This window comes from Crinia signifera, chromosome 19 (assembly GCF_055691185.1).
Source record: "Crinia signifera chromosome 19, ASM5569118v1, whole genome shotgun sequence".
NCBI lineage: Eukaryota > Metazoa > Chordata > Amphibia > Anura > Myobatrachidae > Crinia > Crinia signifera.
In genome coordinates this window covers 116393386-116411201 of record NC_139226.1, presented here as the reverse complement: position 1 = coordinate 116411201, position 17816 = coordinate 116393386, and the positions used below count along the sequence as shown (strand labels likewise).

Sequence of the window (17816 nt, the reverse complement as noted above, 5' to 3'; positions counted from 1 at the left end):
GGTATGTACGATTTACTGAGTGCGGAGGAAAAGCAAAAGGTTCTTACACGATAGAATCATTTATACCACATCGTAGATCAGCAAGCAGCTCGATATATAGCCCTGCTGGATCAGGGCTGTCACCGTCACACATGGAAGGCAGCCACAATCAATACGCCAGCCAGCAATTCACGTGGAACTTGTGACATCAGCTACGCCAATATTATATACTGTACATAGTATACTGTACATCAGACCCATTATATACATATATTATATACATAGTATATATCAGACCCAAACTATTGCCGGAAACAGCATTATGTCAGCATATAAACTACTACTGCTCCAAGAACAATAATACTCTGACAGGATTGCTCTGGTAAGATTCTTATATCAGATGACATTATTTGCAGATGATTTATTTATCCTGGCGAAGTAAAAAAAGTAGCTGCTACTTTATCACAGGCCAATCAGCTCCAAACTATCATTTTTGAAACCCAGGGGTAGATGATTGAAGCAGTGATAAGGGAGGAGAAGTGAGCAAGAGGAGATGTGGTCCATGGCAACCAATCAGCTGCTCTGTATCATTTTATAGTATGCAAATTATAGATGTTACCTCAGTGCTGATTGGTTGCCATGGGCCACTTCTCCTCTGGCTCACTTCTCCTCACATCTACCTCTGTCTGTAACTTGACAGTTAGGAGTGGATTGGCTGGTGATCAAGTAGCAGCCACTTTACCGCCCAGCTTATCAAATCTACCCCACTGTCCATAAAGATTTCAAGCACTGCCCCACACAAACATTCCCATAAAGCAGTGTGTATTCTGTGCATTCAACCCATTCTATGGTTCCTTTACTGCAGTCCCCCATAGTAAAAGGGGGCAGTAAGCTTCAGCACAGAACAGATGCTTGGCTGCACTGGATGCTTAGAATTCTGGCTATTATTACTACACTTTGAAAGCGATGTGATTGTAAGGGGCATTTGATACAGTTCAACCTGCAAATGTTTCCTGAGCAGCAGCATTTAGGGTGATTTCAGCAAAAAACTCCAAGGGGAAAGCAATCACTAGGGTACAACAAGACATGGAGGAAGTGCACACCCTTGGATCGGGATAACCAGCCATTATGAGGTTGAATTGCAATGTATAGACACAAGCAAATGCAGATCAACTCGCTGCCAATTTCAGCCTGTGGCGCAAGCAGCCAGCTGATTGCAAAACAGTCTGACAAGAAGTCCACAGAGCAGGATTTATTTAGTTATTTATATAGCGTATACATATTCCGCAGTGCTTTACAGACAATATTTGAACATTCACATCAGTCCCTGCCCCAGTGGAGCATCTATATTCCCTACCACATGTACAGGCACACACATTCATTCTGGGGTTAACTTGTGAGAGGAAATGAGAGCACACGGAGGAAACCCACGCAAGCACGGGGAGAATATACAAACTCCACACAGTTAGGGTCACGGTAAGAATAGAACCCATGACGTCAGTGCTGTGAGGCAATAATGCTAACCATTACACCGTGTTGCCCAGGATATCTATTACCCCTTTCACAAGGCACCTTGGACCTGGGTTATTGCCGGGTTTGTGACGTATGGACCCAGGGCGAGGTGTAAAAGCACCACAGTTTATAATCCAGGTCAACCAAGCCCGGTTCCCTCTCTGTATAATGAGCGACCCAGGTTTAGTGTGAAAGCGCCGGACCCAGGATCGGTCTGACCCAGCTTAGCAATGTGAAAGGTGTAATAGTGAGAGCATACTATGGGCCTTATTCAGATCTGAGCTCAGTATAAATTTGTTTGGAAAATGGGCAAAACCATGTGCACTGCAGGTGGGGCAGATGTAACCTGTATAGAGAGAGTTCCATTTGGGTGGGTTATTTTGTTTCTGTGCAGGGTAAATACTGGCTGCATTATTTTTACACTGAAATTTAGATTTCAGTATCAGCACACCCCAACCAAATGTAACTCTCTCTGCACATGTTACATCTGCCCCACCTGCAGTGCACATGGTTTTGCCCATTTTCCAAACAAATTTGTTATCTGAATAAGGCCCTATATGAGTACATTAAGGAGTCCAGAGCAGCAAAGACCTAACTGAGACGGATGAAAATGTGGTTGTGAAAGTGATCCCTGCTGCAATCTTTTACGCTCGTCGTAATACCATCGTTGTAGATTGGGCAGCTGCCTACCCTGAGTCTGAGCAGCCTACGGGTCCTGTTCACCGGGACCTACTGCGTTGCAAGGAGCCTGAACAAAGGCTCCTATGCTGCTGCCCACACAATGGCAGTAGGACCGGACGGCGGGAGAACCGCATTTCAAGGGGAACACATACATTTGAATGTATGTGTTCACACAGTATGGCGGTGCCGCACTGTTCACTTGAAATCTGGTCGGCAATGGGCGGATCCTGTTCTGCAGGATCCGGATACAATTCTGTGTGTGGCCACACACAGCCTTATTGCGGCCGAGCCGACCCACTGAAAGGGACCACCTTGGCCGCTATGTGTGGCCCGGCCCTTACATATTCCCCCCATGAAAGGTACCAGGTGACGCAGCCATTTTGTGCACACTATGGAGGATTACCCTGGGTGGAATAGGTCACACCTACAGTAGCAGTGTCCTAACATAACAGTCAGGCCCATGTTTTTCTCACCCCATCCAGGAGTGTACCTGGTGAGGCAGGCATGGTGGACACACTACAAAGTATACACTGTGGGAGATAAGCCATAGATTTATCATAAGGCTTAATACGTTCGCCCCATCAGTCCCCAGGACACACCAAAAGCCCATGCCTCCAGTGATATCCATGCTAGAGCACAGGTGACTTAATTAGTACCTCAGCTATTTTGATGTAACCATCTGTGCTAAAGCCTGGGCTGCCAATGCCCTGCTCTATATGAATAGAATTACGGTTCTAAACAATTTGGTCAGTCTCAATGGTATGAAATCCCCCTCTGTAAATGGCCTTCAGACCCTGTCGACCCAATATATGATTGGTTCGACCCAGTGACCATGTCCCGGCGAGCCTGAGTTTTTGCAGGCACCATATTCTATTTAACCCCCCAAAAATGCTTCTATTCCTAGATTGGCAGCAATAAACCTGAAACCCCTTATCATTCATAAGACGGAATGTATTTTATGGATATTATACTTCTGTTTTCAGCCTCCTACTCCCTATAGAATACTCTGTACTTCATGAAGCAGTTTTAAACAACAGCAACCGGCAATTTAAGCCGTGGTAAGGAGATACAAGCAGAGGTTAAATCTGCCTTGATTCAGGGTTGCATTTTATTCAGAGCAGCCTGGAGTAAGAGTATTTCTCCTGTATGGAAAGAGCGGCACAGTGTACGTAAGCAAGTGCGTCAGAAGGGATTAGGAAGCGCAGCTGCCTGCAGAGACAGGAGAACACTGGGGCATCTTGCAGCACAAAGCCTACAAGGAAGCCTGTGACAAGTGATTAATGAAGCATGGGCCTTCAGGAGACGTGGCTTATGGTTCAGTGCTGAAGGGGCTGTGAGTAACGCACACATATACGGAGCCCATTGACTGTAACGGCATAAGAAGTATTGCGCTTTTACATCGATGACGTGACATTTAAATATTTTCACTTCATTGGAAGAAAATAAAAATCCTTAATAAATCCTCAGTGTGCCTCAATGCCCAGTATGTGCCCAGCGCCTAGTGTGCTTTTAATGTAGATAACCATAACTTAAATGAGTGTGGTCTAACGTGTACAGATGACGAACATGCTGATAATAGGAATAAAACTGATGGATCAGGATGCGAAAGGCTGTTGACTGACGGCTGCTTCAGCCCATGTGGTGGAAGATAGCCCTCAAGTAGCATGCTACCATTCATCCATTATTTTGTGCAGCCTGCAGCGCCAACATCCGGATCTGCCCAATTTTGCTTACAGTACTGTGTGAGACTGGGCTGATGATACTGGTCACCAGCCTGCAGCGCCAACATCCAGATCTACCCAATTCTCCCTACAGTACTGTGTGAGACTGGGCCGATGATACTGGTCACCAGCCCTGCAGCACCAACATCCGGATCTGCCCAATTTTGCTTACAGTACTGTGTGATACTGGGCTGATGATACTGGTCACCAGCCTGCAGCGCCAACATCCAGATCTACCCAATTCTGCCTACAGTACTGTGTGAGACTGGGCGGATGATACAGGTCACCAGCCTGCAGCACCAACATCCAGATCTACCCAATTCTGCCTACAGTACTGTGTGATACTGGACTGATGATACAGGTCACCAGCCTGCAGCATCAACATCCATATCTACTCAATTCTCCCTACAGTACTGTGTGAGACTGAGCCGATGATACTGGTCACCAGCCTGCAGCACACACATCCAGATCTGGCCAATTCTGCCTACAGTACTGTGTGAGACTGGCCCGATGATACTGTTCACCAGCCTGCAGCACAAACATCCAGATCTGCCCAATTATCCCTACAGTACTGTGTGAGACTGGGCCAATGATACTGGTCACCAGCCTGCAGCACCAACATCCAGATCTGGCCAATTCTCCCTACAGTACTGTGTGAGACTGGGCCAATGATACTGGTCACCAGCCTGCAGCATCAACATCCAGATCTACTCAATTCTCCCTACAGTACTGTGTGAGACTGGGCCGATAAGACTGATCACCAGCCTGCAGCACCAACATCCAGATCTACCCAATTCTGCCTACAGTACTGTGTGAGTCTGGCCCGATGACACTGTTCACCAGCCTGCGCACAAACATCCAGATCTGACCAATTCTCCCTACAGTACTATGTGAGACTGGGCCAATGATAATGGTCATCAGCCTGCAGCACCAACATCCAGATCTGGACAATTCTGCCTACAGTACTGTGTGAGACTGGGCTGATGATACAGGTCACCAGCCTGCAGCACCAACATCCGGATCATCCCAATTCTGCCTACAGTACTGTGTGAGACTGGGCCGATGATACAAATCACCAGTCTGCAGCATTAACATCCAGATCTTCTCAATTCTCCCTACAGTACTGTGTGAGACTGGGCCGATGATAATGGTAATCAGTCTGCAGCACCAACATCCGGATCTTCCCAATTATGCCTACAGTACTGTGTGAAACTGGGCCGATGATACAAATCACCAGTCTGCAGCATCAACATCCAGATCTACTCAATTCTCCCTACAGTACTGTGTGAGACTGGGCCGATGTTACAGGTCACCAGCCTGCAGCACCAACATCCAGATCTGGACAATTCTGCCTACAGTACTGTGTAAGTCTAGCCCGATGATACTGTTCACCAGCCTGTAGCACAAACATCCAGATCAACTCAATTCTCCCTACAGTACTGTGTGAGCATGGGCTGATGATACAGGTCACCAGCCTGCAGCACAAACATCCAGATCTACTCAATTCTCCCTACAGTACTGTGTGAGTCTAGCCCGATGATACTGTTCACCAGCCTGCAGCACCAACATCCAGATCTACTCAATTCTCCCTACAGTACTGTGTGAGACTGGTCCGATGATACTGGTCACCAGCCTGCAGCACCAACATCCGGATCTACCCAATTCTGCCTACAGTACTGTGTGAGACTGGGCTGATGATACAGGTCACCAGCCTGCAGCATCAACACCCAGATCTACCCAATTCTCCCTACAGTACTGTGTGAGACTGGGCTGATTATACAGGTCACCAGCCTGCAGCATCAACATCCAGATCTACCCAATTCTCCCTACAGTACTGTGTGATACTGGGCCGATGATACTGGTCACCAGCCTGCAGCACCAACATCTGGATCTACCCAATTCTGCCTACACCATTGTGTGAGACTGGGCTGATGATACAGGTCACCGGCCTGCAGCATGAACATCTGGATTTGCCAAATTCTGCCCAAAACAGAAGTCTAGGACCTTCCGGTATTCTGTTCTGACATCGTCTCTGCCACAATTATCGATTTGGAATCTCAGCATCACAAAGCAAGCAGAAGACTTTCAATCATTTCTTTCAAATGCTTCTTTTAAATTTACGATGCTCCATATGTTATGACTGTGGGGATCTTAGTGAGATCATTCATAATGGAGGTGCCGAAATCAGTTAGTCACATAGACATTGCCTTCTGTGTAAGGAATATGTGGATCACCAATTTATAGTTCTTTATTAACCCTTTGGGTGCAAACGCTGCTGTGAGAAATGTGTAAAATATCCGTGAAAAATCTTTTTTTGGCGCAATGTTTAACAAAACTTCAATTAACGGACTTCAGATCATTTGCCGGCAATAATTAAAGTGATTCATATTTTTCGACTTCTACCTTTGCATTGTTTTGGCGGATATGTTGTACATGTCTCGCAGCAACATTAGCACTGAAAGGAGGGGGGTTTGTTTCAGAATAAGTTGCCAATTTTATTTTTATTTTTTAAATATCATTGCCTGAGGTCTGAAGTCTGTCACTCTATGGCAGGGGTGGCCAACCGGTCAGAGGTAAAGAGCCGAAAAATATCGGTAGTCAAGCTAAAGAGCCGACATCATGCGCGCGCTGAAGGCGCATGCGCCAAAAAAAGGGGCGTAGTCTATTTTGACCCCTTGGGTGGGTGTGATACAAATATGCCTCCAATAGTGCAGTGCCATATATACATATGCCCCCAATAGTGCCAGATACACATATGCCCCCCACACGGTGCCAGGTATGCCCCTACGGTGCCAGAAAGCTGGTATGCCCCCACAGTGCCAAAAACCTTATGCCCCCCCAGTGCAAATTTCCCAGCAGCAACTCTCACCGTTGTTGCTGCTGCTGCCGGGCGGGGAGAGGACAGTCTGGCGTCCCCCTGCAGTCCTGTGATGTCACCGAGGGGAGGAGAGCACAGCACACCGCGCGTCTCCTTCCCCCTCACTTCCCTGTGACTGGGCCATCCACCAATCAAAGCTCGCTAGCCGGCTCCTGATTGCCAATTAGAGCTCGCGGGCCAGCAGCCAGACGGCCCAGTCACAAGGATGCACAGTAAGGGGTAGGAGTGATGCGCGATACCCACTCTTCTCCCCTCAGAAGGAGAAGGGATTCAGGGAACCTGCAGCAGGGGGGACTGGGACGGACGGTGGGCAACAGTGGGAGCAGGAGCCACACTTTACAAGGGGGGGAGGGGCATCATGCTCAAGAGCCACGGGTTGGCCACCACTGCTCTATGGAATATACAAATAAAGAACCTTGCCCGGGTGCCTGCGTAAGAACTACAAGTTCCCTCTTTAGATAGTGCGGCACTTCAGGTCTGATGAAGCACGAAACCAATGCTTTATTGCGATCTACACCATTTCGGGTCTAAGCCCATCTTTTTCGACCCACTGTGTGTTCTGAAGACGGGTTTAGACAGAAAATGGCATAGACCACAAGAGTGAGGGCCAAATTGACAGACTGTGTGAAAGAACGCTTCTCATTGAAGTTCAGAAGGTCTTGTGTTGTGGCAATATTTGGATATTAAACTTTTCATTGTTTGCCATTTGATTATTGTGCCGACAAATAAGGCAAAACTGGCACAGCTACAAAAGCCTTCATTAGCTGCAATCAATGCGAGGCGCTGGAGTGTGCGCTAATCCCATCTCCAAGTACTAATATTGGCTGGTTTGTGTTTTGACCAGACCAGCATCTTCTTCAACTTGATCCTATTAGGGAAAGCGTGTGCCCTGACAGCTCCAGCTGGGGAATGTGAACGCCAGGCATCCTAATCACCCCGTTTCCTTGGAAACCTTGCTGACTTTTCTTTCCTCGTTGCTCGACTTGCAGCTGCCGATACAGAAAGTATCCTCACATAACATTTCACGTCGGGCCATTGCTGTGAACATAGCAATTGTTTGGGGGTAATTTTGTAAGTGACATCGCAATTGTCCACAATCATTAATTGTGGACAATCAAATACTGTCTGCTCTGACAGCTGCAATGAAATTGGTTGAAGTTAACCTGGTTAGATGCAGCAATGGGACAGATTCAGTCCTGATCTCGGCTGTGAGAATTCGGACGATTATCGATAACTGCACAAGCCTCAGGGCCGCAATGGGCCGTCCAGCGATGAAATCCTACTACTTTTTTTCTTCGCTAGCGATTTGCAAGTTGATTGACAGGAAGCGTCTAACAAGGGTGGTAACTGGTCGATTTCTAAGCGTGCTAAAAAAGTGTCAGAACAACCGCTAGACGTGCCTAGAGAAAATTCAGGCGTACCTGAGAGTTTTAGGGGAGGGTGACATTCATTTGCAGGGCAGGATTTCACTCTAGCGGTGCAGCGTTTAACTGAAGGCTAACACTGGCAAATTCGCTGCCTGCCAGTCAGGTCTGAATCGGGCCTAGTTATAAACTGCGCCATCTGAGATCGGGATGCAGTGAATAGGTCGATACAAGAAAAAAGGTTGACATACCTTAGGTCAATATGGTCAATGGTTGACACATACAACAGATTGACATGACAAGGTCAACATAAAATTACATGAACTAATAAAACATAATCTTTAATGAATTCATATTAAAAATAGCTGCGAAATAAAACCACACATACATACATATAACAACAACATGAAGTTTAAAAAAAAGGAAACACACCTAGTGGGACCCACTTAGTATCCCTATTGTCAGTATTGGATGGGTGTAACGCTACACACTGAATGCTTAATGGGATTGGACCAATCCTTCAATTAACGGGATTTTATCCTTGTTATTATAGCTGAGAATGTTCTCAGTTCAATGTAAATAAGCGGAGCATGGATCTACAGCGGGCTTTCACCCGTCGCAACAGACTGAAGCGGGTATAATTCCTGTCACAATGTAACTGCTAGTTCTGTATACGTTTATGAATGAAGGCTGCTCCTGCTGCGTACCGTGTCAGCTCAATGACAAGGTGTGCAATGTGCTACTGCCTCGTTGGCTGGGGTATGCAGGGAGAGTATGAGGACGTGAACCTGGCGCCAGGTAACACGTAGCTCAGTCCGGGTCTCCGTGTCCTACGGGACTCGTGTTAGCGCTACCAATTCACAATTCAACAAAATACATTTGTATGTGGGGAAGGGATAGTGGGATATTAGACACACACTAGGACACGGAGGCCCGGACTGAGCTACGTGTTACCTGGCGCCAGGTTCACGTCCTCATACAACAACACATTATAAAGAAGGTTGGCACTTCGGTTCTATCCACCACTTTATAAGGTGCCCCTTGAATAGTCAGCCCATGCGATTTTACATTATTAATGACCAGTGGCAGGTACCGTCCAGTGGGATTATCCGGGATACACTTCTTTATACAGGATTCTCTGTGCAGAAATGCACTACTCGAAAATGTTCCTCACCTAACCAATGACACCTTTGGTGATTACGCGGAGAACTCTAAAAAATTAGGTTTTCGCAAGTAGGCTTTGGGGTGAATGACCGTGTTCTACCACAACTGAAGCCTATAATTCATCTGAAACAGTTAAACATTTGTTGGTACTTATGTATTATCTGGGCTCCCATGTTAAATGCACCCCGTTTTTTCATACCCCTACTATCCAACTACGCATGGAGTTGATCTTATATAGTGTGGCGAGCACAGCGAGCCACCGTGCCCGAAGCGTGGCGAGCGCAGCGAGCCCCGCAGTCTCATAAGAAAAACGGGAGCACAGATGTTACATAAGTACCCATGTGTTTTACAATCAATTTTTTCACTGACATTGTGGGGGTAGAAATCAGTGGATATCACCAACTTCTGTTTATAGGAGGCGCAGCTACACCCAGGGCAATAATCACAATTTTTGGATATTCAAAACATAATATTATTTATTTTCCATAAATGTCATAATTTTATTGATAAAAAAGGCATTGATATTAATCGATATATATTAGTTTATATTGCATGAATTAATAAATGTGAGAAAATAGATGTATTTATGCACATAATGATTATGAATGAAATGAGGCATAAGAGGCTTTGGTGATTAAGGATTAATGAGGCATGGAGATCTATATATAAAAAAATGAGGCAATTATATATGGAGGCTATTATATGGTCTGTAGAATATATGGTAATAAGGCTTGGTAAAATAGAGACATTTTACATAAGTTCGGAATATGAATCCAAAATGTCCGCCCGCTACATCTGATTGGAGGCTGAAAGCGAGGCATGGCTAAATCAACAACTAGGAGTACATGGAATAAAGATAGACGCTATCCGATGCCCATAGGATAATTAAAATGAGACTTGGAGTACAATCAAAGATGGCCGCCACAAGCCTATAAAGACTTGAAGTGAAAGAGAGGCTTGGAGCGCAACCCGGAAGTAGAACCCGGAAGCGCACTCGCGGCAAAACCCTGCGAATATCCAGCTATAAATAAGTGGCAGTGGAGTATTGGGGCTTATCTGAGGAAGCCGCTGATGTACCAGAGGCGGAGAAACGCATATGTAGGCCTCAAAAAAGTTGCCAGATACCGCTGATAATAGCAATCCATCTTGCATTGGGCTGACAGAGACTTTATTTGTGTTGTGGACCTGAGTAACATCTGAGCCTGGGAGTGTGGAGTCCAGCTGAAAGCAAGTAGAGGGGGCATCTATACCTCATACGAAAAGACTGCCTAAAGCACACCAGGAAGGAATATCCTCAAAAGTACATCTACATGGCCACAGGAGAGATTTACTCTCTAATGCGGGACTGGTAACTATTATCCATTGCCTCATATGAATTGAAAAGCCTTAATTACCAAAGCCTCATTATACTAATTATAGCCTCATAAGGTTTCTATAATGATTTTATGTTACATGTTGTCTGTCTTGTGTGTCTATTATATTGTGTTAGAAGTGCACTTCGATAAACTGTTTTTTATGACATTTATGGAAAATAAATAATATTATGTTTTGAATATACAAAAATTGTGATTATTGCCCTGGGTGTAGCTGCGCCTCCTATAAACAGAAGTTGGTGATATCCACTGATTTCTACCCCCACAAAAGTCTCCACCAGAGGATCACAAAAACCTCTGAATCTAGGGGGCAGCAACTTAAACCCAGGTTATAAAAGGTTCCCCCATTAAAATAAAAAAATATCAGCGCTCCTGTGTGACATATTGTCCCCCCCTGCCCAACCTTTTCACTGACATAGTGCAAGAAAATAAAAAGTAAAGGCACAAAACCTGTTCTAAAAAATTTAAAAGCCAGATCTTTCGTTGTGCAGGGGCACGGGGAATACAACTTCCTAGACATCCGCACCCTCTGCCCTTGGCCCTTATTCAGATCTGATCGCAGTACAAATTTGTTCTCAAAATGGACAAAACCATGTGCACTGCAGGTGGGGCAGATGTAACATGTGCAGAGAGAGTTAGATTTCTGTGAGTTATTTTGTTTCTGTGCAGGGTAAATACTGGCTGCATTATTTTTACACTAGTTAGATTTTAGTTTCAACATACCCCAACCAAATTTAACTCTCCCTATACATGTTACATCTTCCCCACCTGCAGTGCACATAATATTCGCCATTTTGAGAACAAATTTGTACTCAAAGCAGCACTATATGAATTAAAGTGATAATAGTTTTGGTTCCTAGCACCCCCACCTTCCTCACTGCTGCTACAGACAAGGAATACAAGGTTTACTGAATAACAATACTACAGAAACGGAGCTCATCCCATGTCTTAAGGGCCCTACATACGCAGAGATGTGTGCCAGAGATACATAACGGGAGATTCAGCACAAGAGATTTCACTCTTGTGGCTCATTTCAGACAATGAGCCACATACAGAGAGATTTGTGTCAGAGATTCAAATTGGGAGATTCAGCACGGGAGATTTCAAATCTGTCACAGAAAGTGAAGTACAACACTGCACTTCATCACAAAAATGTTATTATTACTGAACATTACTTATTACTCTTTAATAAGTATTCTTTCACCTCCCCCTAATATTACCCCCCCCCCCAAAAAAAAAAGTTAATCATTGGTGGCTAGTGGTTCCCCCTGCACCGACCGACCCCCCCATATGCAAACTTTTAAACATTGGTGGTACAGTGGGAACGGACATAAAAAAAAATACTTACCAAGTCCGGGGTCCAGCGTCTCGCCGTCATACAATCATTTTGTAAAATAAAAAAATGGCATGGGGTCCCCCCCCCAGGCATGACCAGCCCCGGGCTTTTTGAGTGGTCCTGGTTCCCAAAATCCAGAGGACAAAGTGCGTGGGGTCCCCTGGATTTTGGGGACCAGCACCAGGCTCTTGAGCTGGCCCTGGTTTCCAAAATACGGGGGGACAAAATGTATAGGGGTCCCCCGTATTTTGGAGACCAGCACCAGGCTCCACTAGCAGGGGGTGTAATGCCATAGCCAGGGGACACGCTTGATGGTGTCCTGTGGCCAAAGCATTACCCACCCTAACTAGTCAGCCCAGGCCGGGAGTTTTTGGGGAGGGGGTCCCCCCTCTCCAGGGCACCCCAGGCCTGGGCTGCAGCCCGGGGCTATCCCCTGCACCCCTGGGCGGTGGGTGCAGGGTTGATAGCTTGTTTAACAGTAATATTGTCTTTTACAGTAGGACTACAGGTCCCAGCAAGCCTGCCCCACATGCTGGTACTTGGGAGAACCACAGGTACCAGCATGTAGGGCATTAAAGGCCCGCCGGTACCTATAGCCCCCCTGTAAAGGAAATATTAAAATAAAACACACAAACACTGGTTAATATTTTATTAATCTGATTCTTCTTTTTTCACCCAGGGGAGCTCAGCCCCCCAGGGCTTCTGCGGCATCTTCACCTGGGGGCGGCAGCCGCCTAAGCTCTTTTGCATGGCTGCCGCCTCCCAGGGCTTCTGCCTCTTCATCTGTGTTCTTCACCTGGGGGCGGCGGCCTTTTAAGCTCTTTTGCATTGGCCGCGCCTCCCAGGACTTCAGGAGCTCTTCTCTCCTTCTCCGCCGTCGGACTGAATGCCCCTACCCCGTCTCGAGCTGGCTAATATAGCCAGCTCTAGGGGGCGGGGCAATGACGCGGCGAGCCGTGATTGGCTGGCCGCGGCCATTTTGAAATGTAATTTTTTTTTTTTTTTTTTACATGTCCGCCGCGCTGCCGCCCCGCTGCCGAGAGGAGAGGTGAGGTGGGGGTGGCGATGGGTGCTACAGCTGGTGGGGGAGGGGGGTCAGGGGTGGCGGCGGGTTCTGCGGCGCGGGGTGTGGCGGGTCTGCAGTCGCTCGGCCCTGCTCATCTGCCCGCAGCCACACATGCGGGAGATGAGCAGGAGCTTTCTGAGCGACTGCTCTGAATTGTACAGCCCTTCCGTTCTGAATCTTGGACAGATTCAGAACGGCGGGTGCGCGCATGTAAATCGCTGTGTGGGCTATATACACAGCGATTTACATGCATCTTCAGGCATTTTCTGAGCGATTTGTTAGAATCGCTCAGAAAATGCCTGAATATCGTGCTGTATGTGGGGGCCTTTACATTTCATGTCAGTAGTAGAGGGGGGTGGGGGTGGGTGTGTGTGTGTGTAAATCAGGCCTACATCAAACCCAATGTAGGTTTAGGTTTTATAAATAAAATGTATAACTCCTCAAACTGAAATATAGCATGTTACTACACAGATATACATAAAGTATTCACACTAATACACACACACACACACACACACACACACACACACACACACACACACACACACACACACACACACACACACATATATTAAATTAGATAAACACATAAAACAGATGAATGGCAGCATTATTAGGAAACATACTGCAGTGTGTGCACAGTTGTGTGATAGTCATAATCCATTTAGTCTATTACATTTGTCATTACTAAAGCCGCCAGCTAGGAAGACAATGAACGAGCCCCCCCCAGTTAGATCTGCGTGCTGGAGTGTACTGAAGCAGCGGAACTGATGGGATCCATGCAGCTGAGGACCTGTCTGCCTGACATTCTATCTCCCGCCGAGACGCAGGCTTTTACGTCAATGCTGTGTGACTTAACCTGACAATGGCAAGAGAGCAATGCGGGATGTGCTGAGCCAGGCTTCTCATTCCCAGCGCCCCTTGGGACCAGAAGGCAAAAACGCGTGTCTGATCTCTGGGGGAAAGCGTGGAGCTGCCTGCGCATTGGAATGCACATATGTAATGAATGATAATGTCCTAACCTTGGGATGCGGAATACCGTCCTCCCAACCTGAGGGGCTAGTAGTGACGCATGTGAAAAGTAAAAAAAAAGAAGAAAATCCAATACTGTCACAGAGCGGCAGGATACGTTTTTTCAGTGTTCTGCCCACTTGCGAGAGCAGAGATACGGGGAAGGTGTCCTTTATGATGAGCACGTTTGGCTCTGTCACAAGCAACCAGCCGCGCAGTCTCTTCTGCCTCAGCCTCAGCAGAACACCCTAGTACCCTATGTAAGGCCATTACTAGGCTGTACAAGTAAAGTCTGAAATATAGATAAATATAATCCTGCACTAGTTTTTTTTTATACAAATATTTTTTTTTCCATTTGCTTTAATAAGTCAAATACACATATAGGTATGAATAATCTATAAACAATTTGATTAAATACAAATCGTATTAAAATGATATAAAATGAATATTTCGGAAGGTACAAGTAAAGTCCCCCAACATCAGTGGCAGCAACCCACAATCCCTAAAATTCATAGGTATAGAATTGATACACCCCAACTGGCGAGGGGGAGATTATACGCATAAGATTAACAAAACAGAGCTGAAATGGATGTACGTTTTAAAAACTTTCACACTCAGAGGGTAACATTTGGATAATGAAATGAAGGCAATCATTGGTAAAAAAATAAAAAATAAAACACCACACTACCCGTAATGTAATATGAGCTGCACAGGGAAGATTAGCACAAGACTAATTAAGACGATCTTCCAATTGACACATATACTTGCATCAACTAAACCATTAAACTTCGGATACATGCACACAATATGGCTCAACATATTTGAGCTAATTACCAACATAGGTGTTTGTTCTGAAAGGGAGACAATGACAATATTAACAATCATGGCAAGCAGCTGAGTGAACTATCACAATCAAAGCAGAGGTGAACGTCTGCAGGAGGCCACACCTGCAGACAAATGATTGACGTCTGTATGGACAAATGGAAAACAGACATACAGACCAATTACAGACCAGAGAAGGTATTTAAACAGACAAGGTACCACACATGTCAACCTCCTTGAAGAAGGCTTGCTGAGCAGAAATGCGTTGAGGAAGACACCCACTAAGAAGTAACCAAGGCACATATCCACAGTAAATACCCCGATGAGAAACATCCACCCGCTCCCCTCACGGCGCAGCACGCTCTGACAGAAGCAAGCGACGGGAGAGAGACGGAGGACGCACCAAGCTGTAAGGAGACGGTAAGTAGGAAGTAGGTTCAGGAACGCGAGGCAGGAGGGACCCCAGGCAGGACGGTGGAACACGGCGCACACGTCAATCTATTGGCTACGGCGGCATCAGTCCCATCTCCTGTACATACACGGAGCTGCTGACACAGAGACCGCGACCGCAGCACACTGTGTTAACCACACGTGTGCCGCGCTCAAGCGGACCTGAGCACTCCTGTTAACACTGGCACCCTAAGCTGCACCATCCACACCCTCTCCCGAAAACCTGCACACTTACAATTTGACGTCATAAAGGGGTACCCGAAGATATGCATACTTGTACAGACCTCACTATGGGCCTTATTTTGAATCACTCTTTCTGACAAAATCCTTCTTAGATGGACAAAACCATGTGCACTGAAGGGGAGCATATGCAAAATGTGCAGAGAGAGTTAGATTTGGGTGGGGTTTTACTTCAAAGTGAGATCTATATTGAAGTGTAAAAATAAAGCAGCCAGTATTTTCCCTGCACAGAAACAAAATTACTCACCCAAATCTAATTCTCTCTGCACATGTTACATCTGCCCCCCTGCAGTGCACATGGTTTTGTCCATCTAAGAAGTATTTTGTCAGAAAGAGTGAACCAAAATAAGGCCCTATCTGATTTGCAGGACGCCGCACTCAGAAAAACTGGACTTTTGCAGATTTGTACTTTATCTCTCCCCCATAAAGGAGGATAAGTGGACAATACTTTATTCTTAAGCTTTCAGGGTAATAAGGAGACCGTCCCCCACAGAGTCTGGCACGACGGGCTGCAAGCCTGGTGCGCATTCTTAGGGGACCTCGATCTCATTCTTATTGAACCCAGGCACTTGCAACTGTATCACTTGTTATTAATTTTTATTATTTTGTTTATTAAGTAAAATATTGTTACCACATACAGATTGCCTACTTATTCAGTGCACCACAGTAAGATACAGGGATAGAGCTCAGCACAAAAAAAAACACTTTTTATGCTTGTGACAAAAGTTGGACCAATTTAATCCATATCAAATCGATGTTTCGGGGCAAGAGCGCCCCGTCATCAGGATATAATCCACAACCCACCCAGACGCAAATTTGTCTATGTAAGAATGCTCTGGAAAAGGCCATTTACATGCCTTCCGGCATAAGAGGAGATGCAACTAAAGGATTACAACTCCGCGTTGCTTACACCTTTTCCTGCTTTAAGACTACTATACATGTACACCACCAATAATCCGGCACCCTTGGATCCAGGAGTGTTCCGGATTATCTGTTTTGCCGGATTAACGATGGTATCCCCCGCAGTGCGATTGTCCCGGCACCTAGTCGTCGTCCCCCCACAGTGACTCCCTCCACCTTCTCTCACTCTCCACAGCCACCTCACCCCCCTGAAGCAGTCTCCTTACTGCAGCAGGACTTTCACCTCCCGCAGACCACCATCCCCCCCTCCCACAGAGTGTCACTCTGCCAACAGCGCAGCTCCCTCTAAACCCTCCCACAACCTAAATTCCCCCAGGCCATCAGGTGCCGGAAAATCGATATTGTAGTAGAATAGGTGGGACTTAGGATATAGAATACTCAGTCCTTACCTTGTGGCATCCATGAACGGTTTGTAGGCTATCACCATCCAGTCTTCCTTTGTAGAGTATTTAGGCTCCCGGATTGTTTGAGTGACCGTATCCAAATCAACCAAATAGTGACACTTGCCAAGGTCTATCTAAAAGACATTTCATGATAAAAAGAAATAAGTTTATAATACATCTTTGGAGATAAACTAAGATTGTCCCCACAAAGTCAGTATACATTAACATACAGTAGTAGTACAATGATTGGGTACAAAAGATGATACAGGTAGAATCTCCCATATCTGAAAATCCATTTTCCAAAATCCAAGTGTTTTGAGCATGACACCTCTGACGGGTAATGTACCTTACACATAATGAGAACATCGTCTAAAAATACCTTCAAACCTGGTGTATATGAAACACGGATGCATTGTCTTTAGACTTGGATTCCGTCCCCAAAATATCTCATAAACATTAAAATATTGAATATATTAAAAAACCCAAATCCTTTGTGTCCCAATCATTTCAGATATGCGTGAGACAACCTATTCCTGGAATTCTTGAGTCATGTTGTTCTAGTGCACAATGTTTAGGTGCTAGAACAAGGCTGGGGAACCTTTGTGCTCAACCCCACATCCCAGCATGCCCTGCTACAGTTTAGCTATTTGGCCATGCTAAAAACTGTTGCAAGGTATGCTGGGATGTGTAGTTCAACGACAGCTGGATTGCCAAAGGTTCCCTATCTCTGCGTTAGAGTATGGTGACACTTTATGTTGCAATGAGCAGAACTCTTCTTCCCCCCTAGCACCAGCTCTTCCAGGAAGACCAAGTAGTATCATGTCTTACCTCTGACCAGAGACGCACAAATTTAGGAAAATAAAACACCCCAAAAAAGTTGCCCATCAGCTAAATTCCAAGGAACCAGCATGTAGC

The 17816-nt window shown here is 45.8% G+C and overlaps 1 protein-coding gene across 2 annotated transcripts in view; it reads right to left on the bottom strand.

The window, feature by feature from the left end:
• ALG9 (ALG9 alpha-1,2-mannosyltransferase) overlaps nucleotides 1–17816 on the bottom strand; it is a 143014-nt gene that overhangs the window by 10922 nt on the left and 114276 nt on the right. The window contains exon 14 of one of the 2 annotated variants that reach the window (XM_083163218.1): nucleotides 16908–17031. In XM_083163218.1, coding sequence (XP_083019344.1) covers nucleotides 16939–17031 — 93 coding nt within the window. In that variant the 3' untranslated portion in view covers nucleotides 16908–16938. Of the gene's footprint in view, nucleotides 1–16907; nucleotides 17036–17816 lie in introns of both variants that reach the window. The other variant, XM_083163217.1, reaches the window with a different exon arrangement.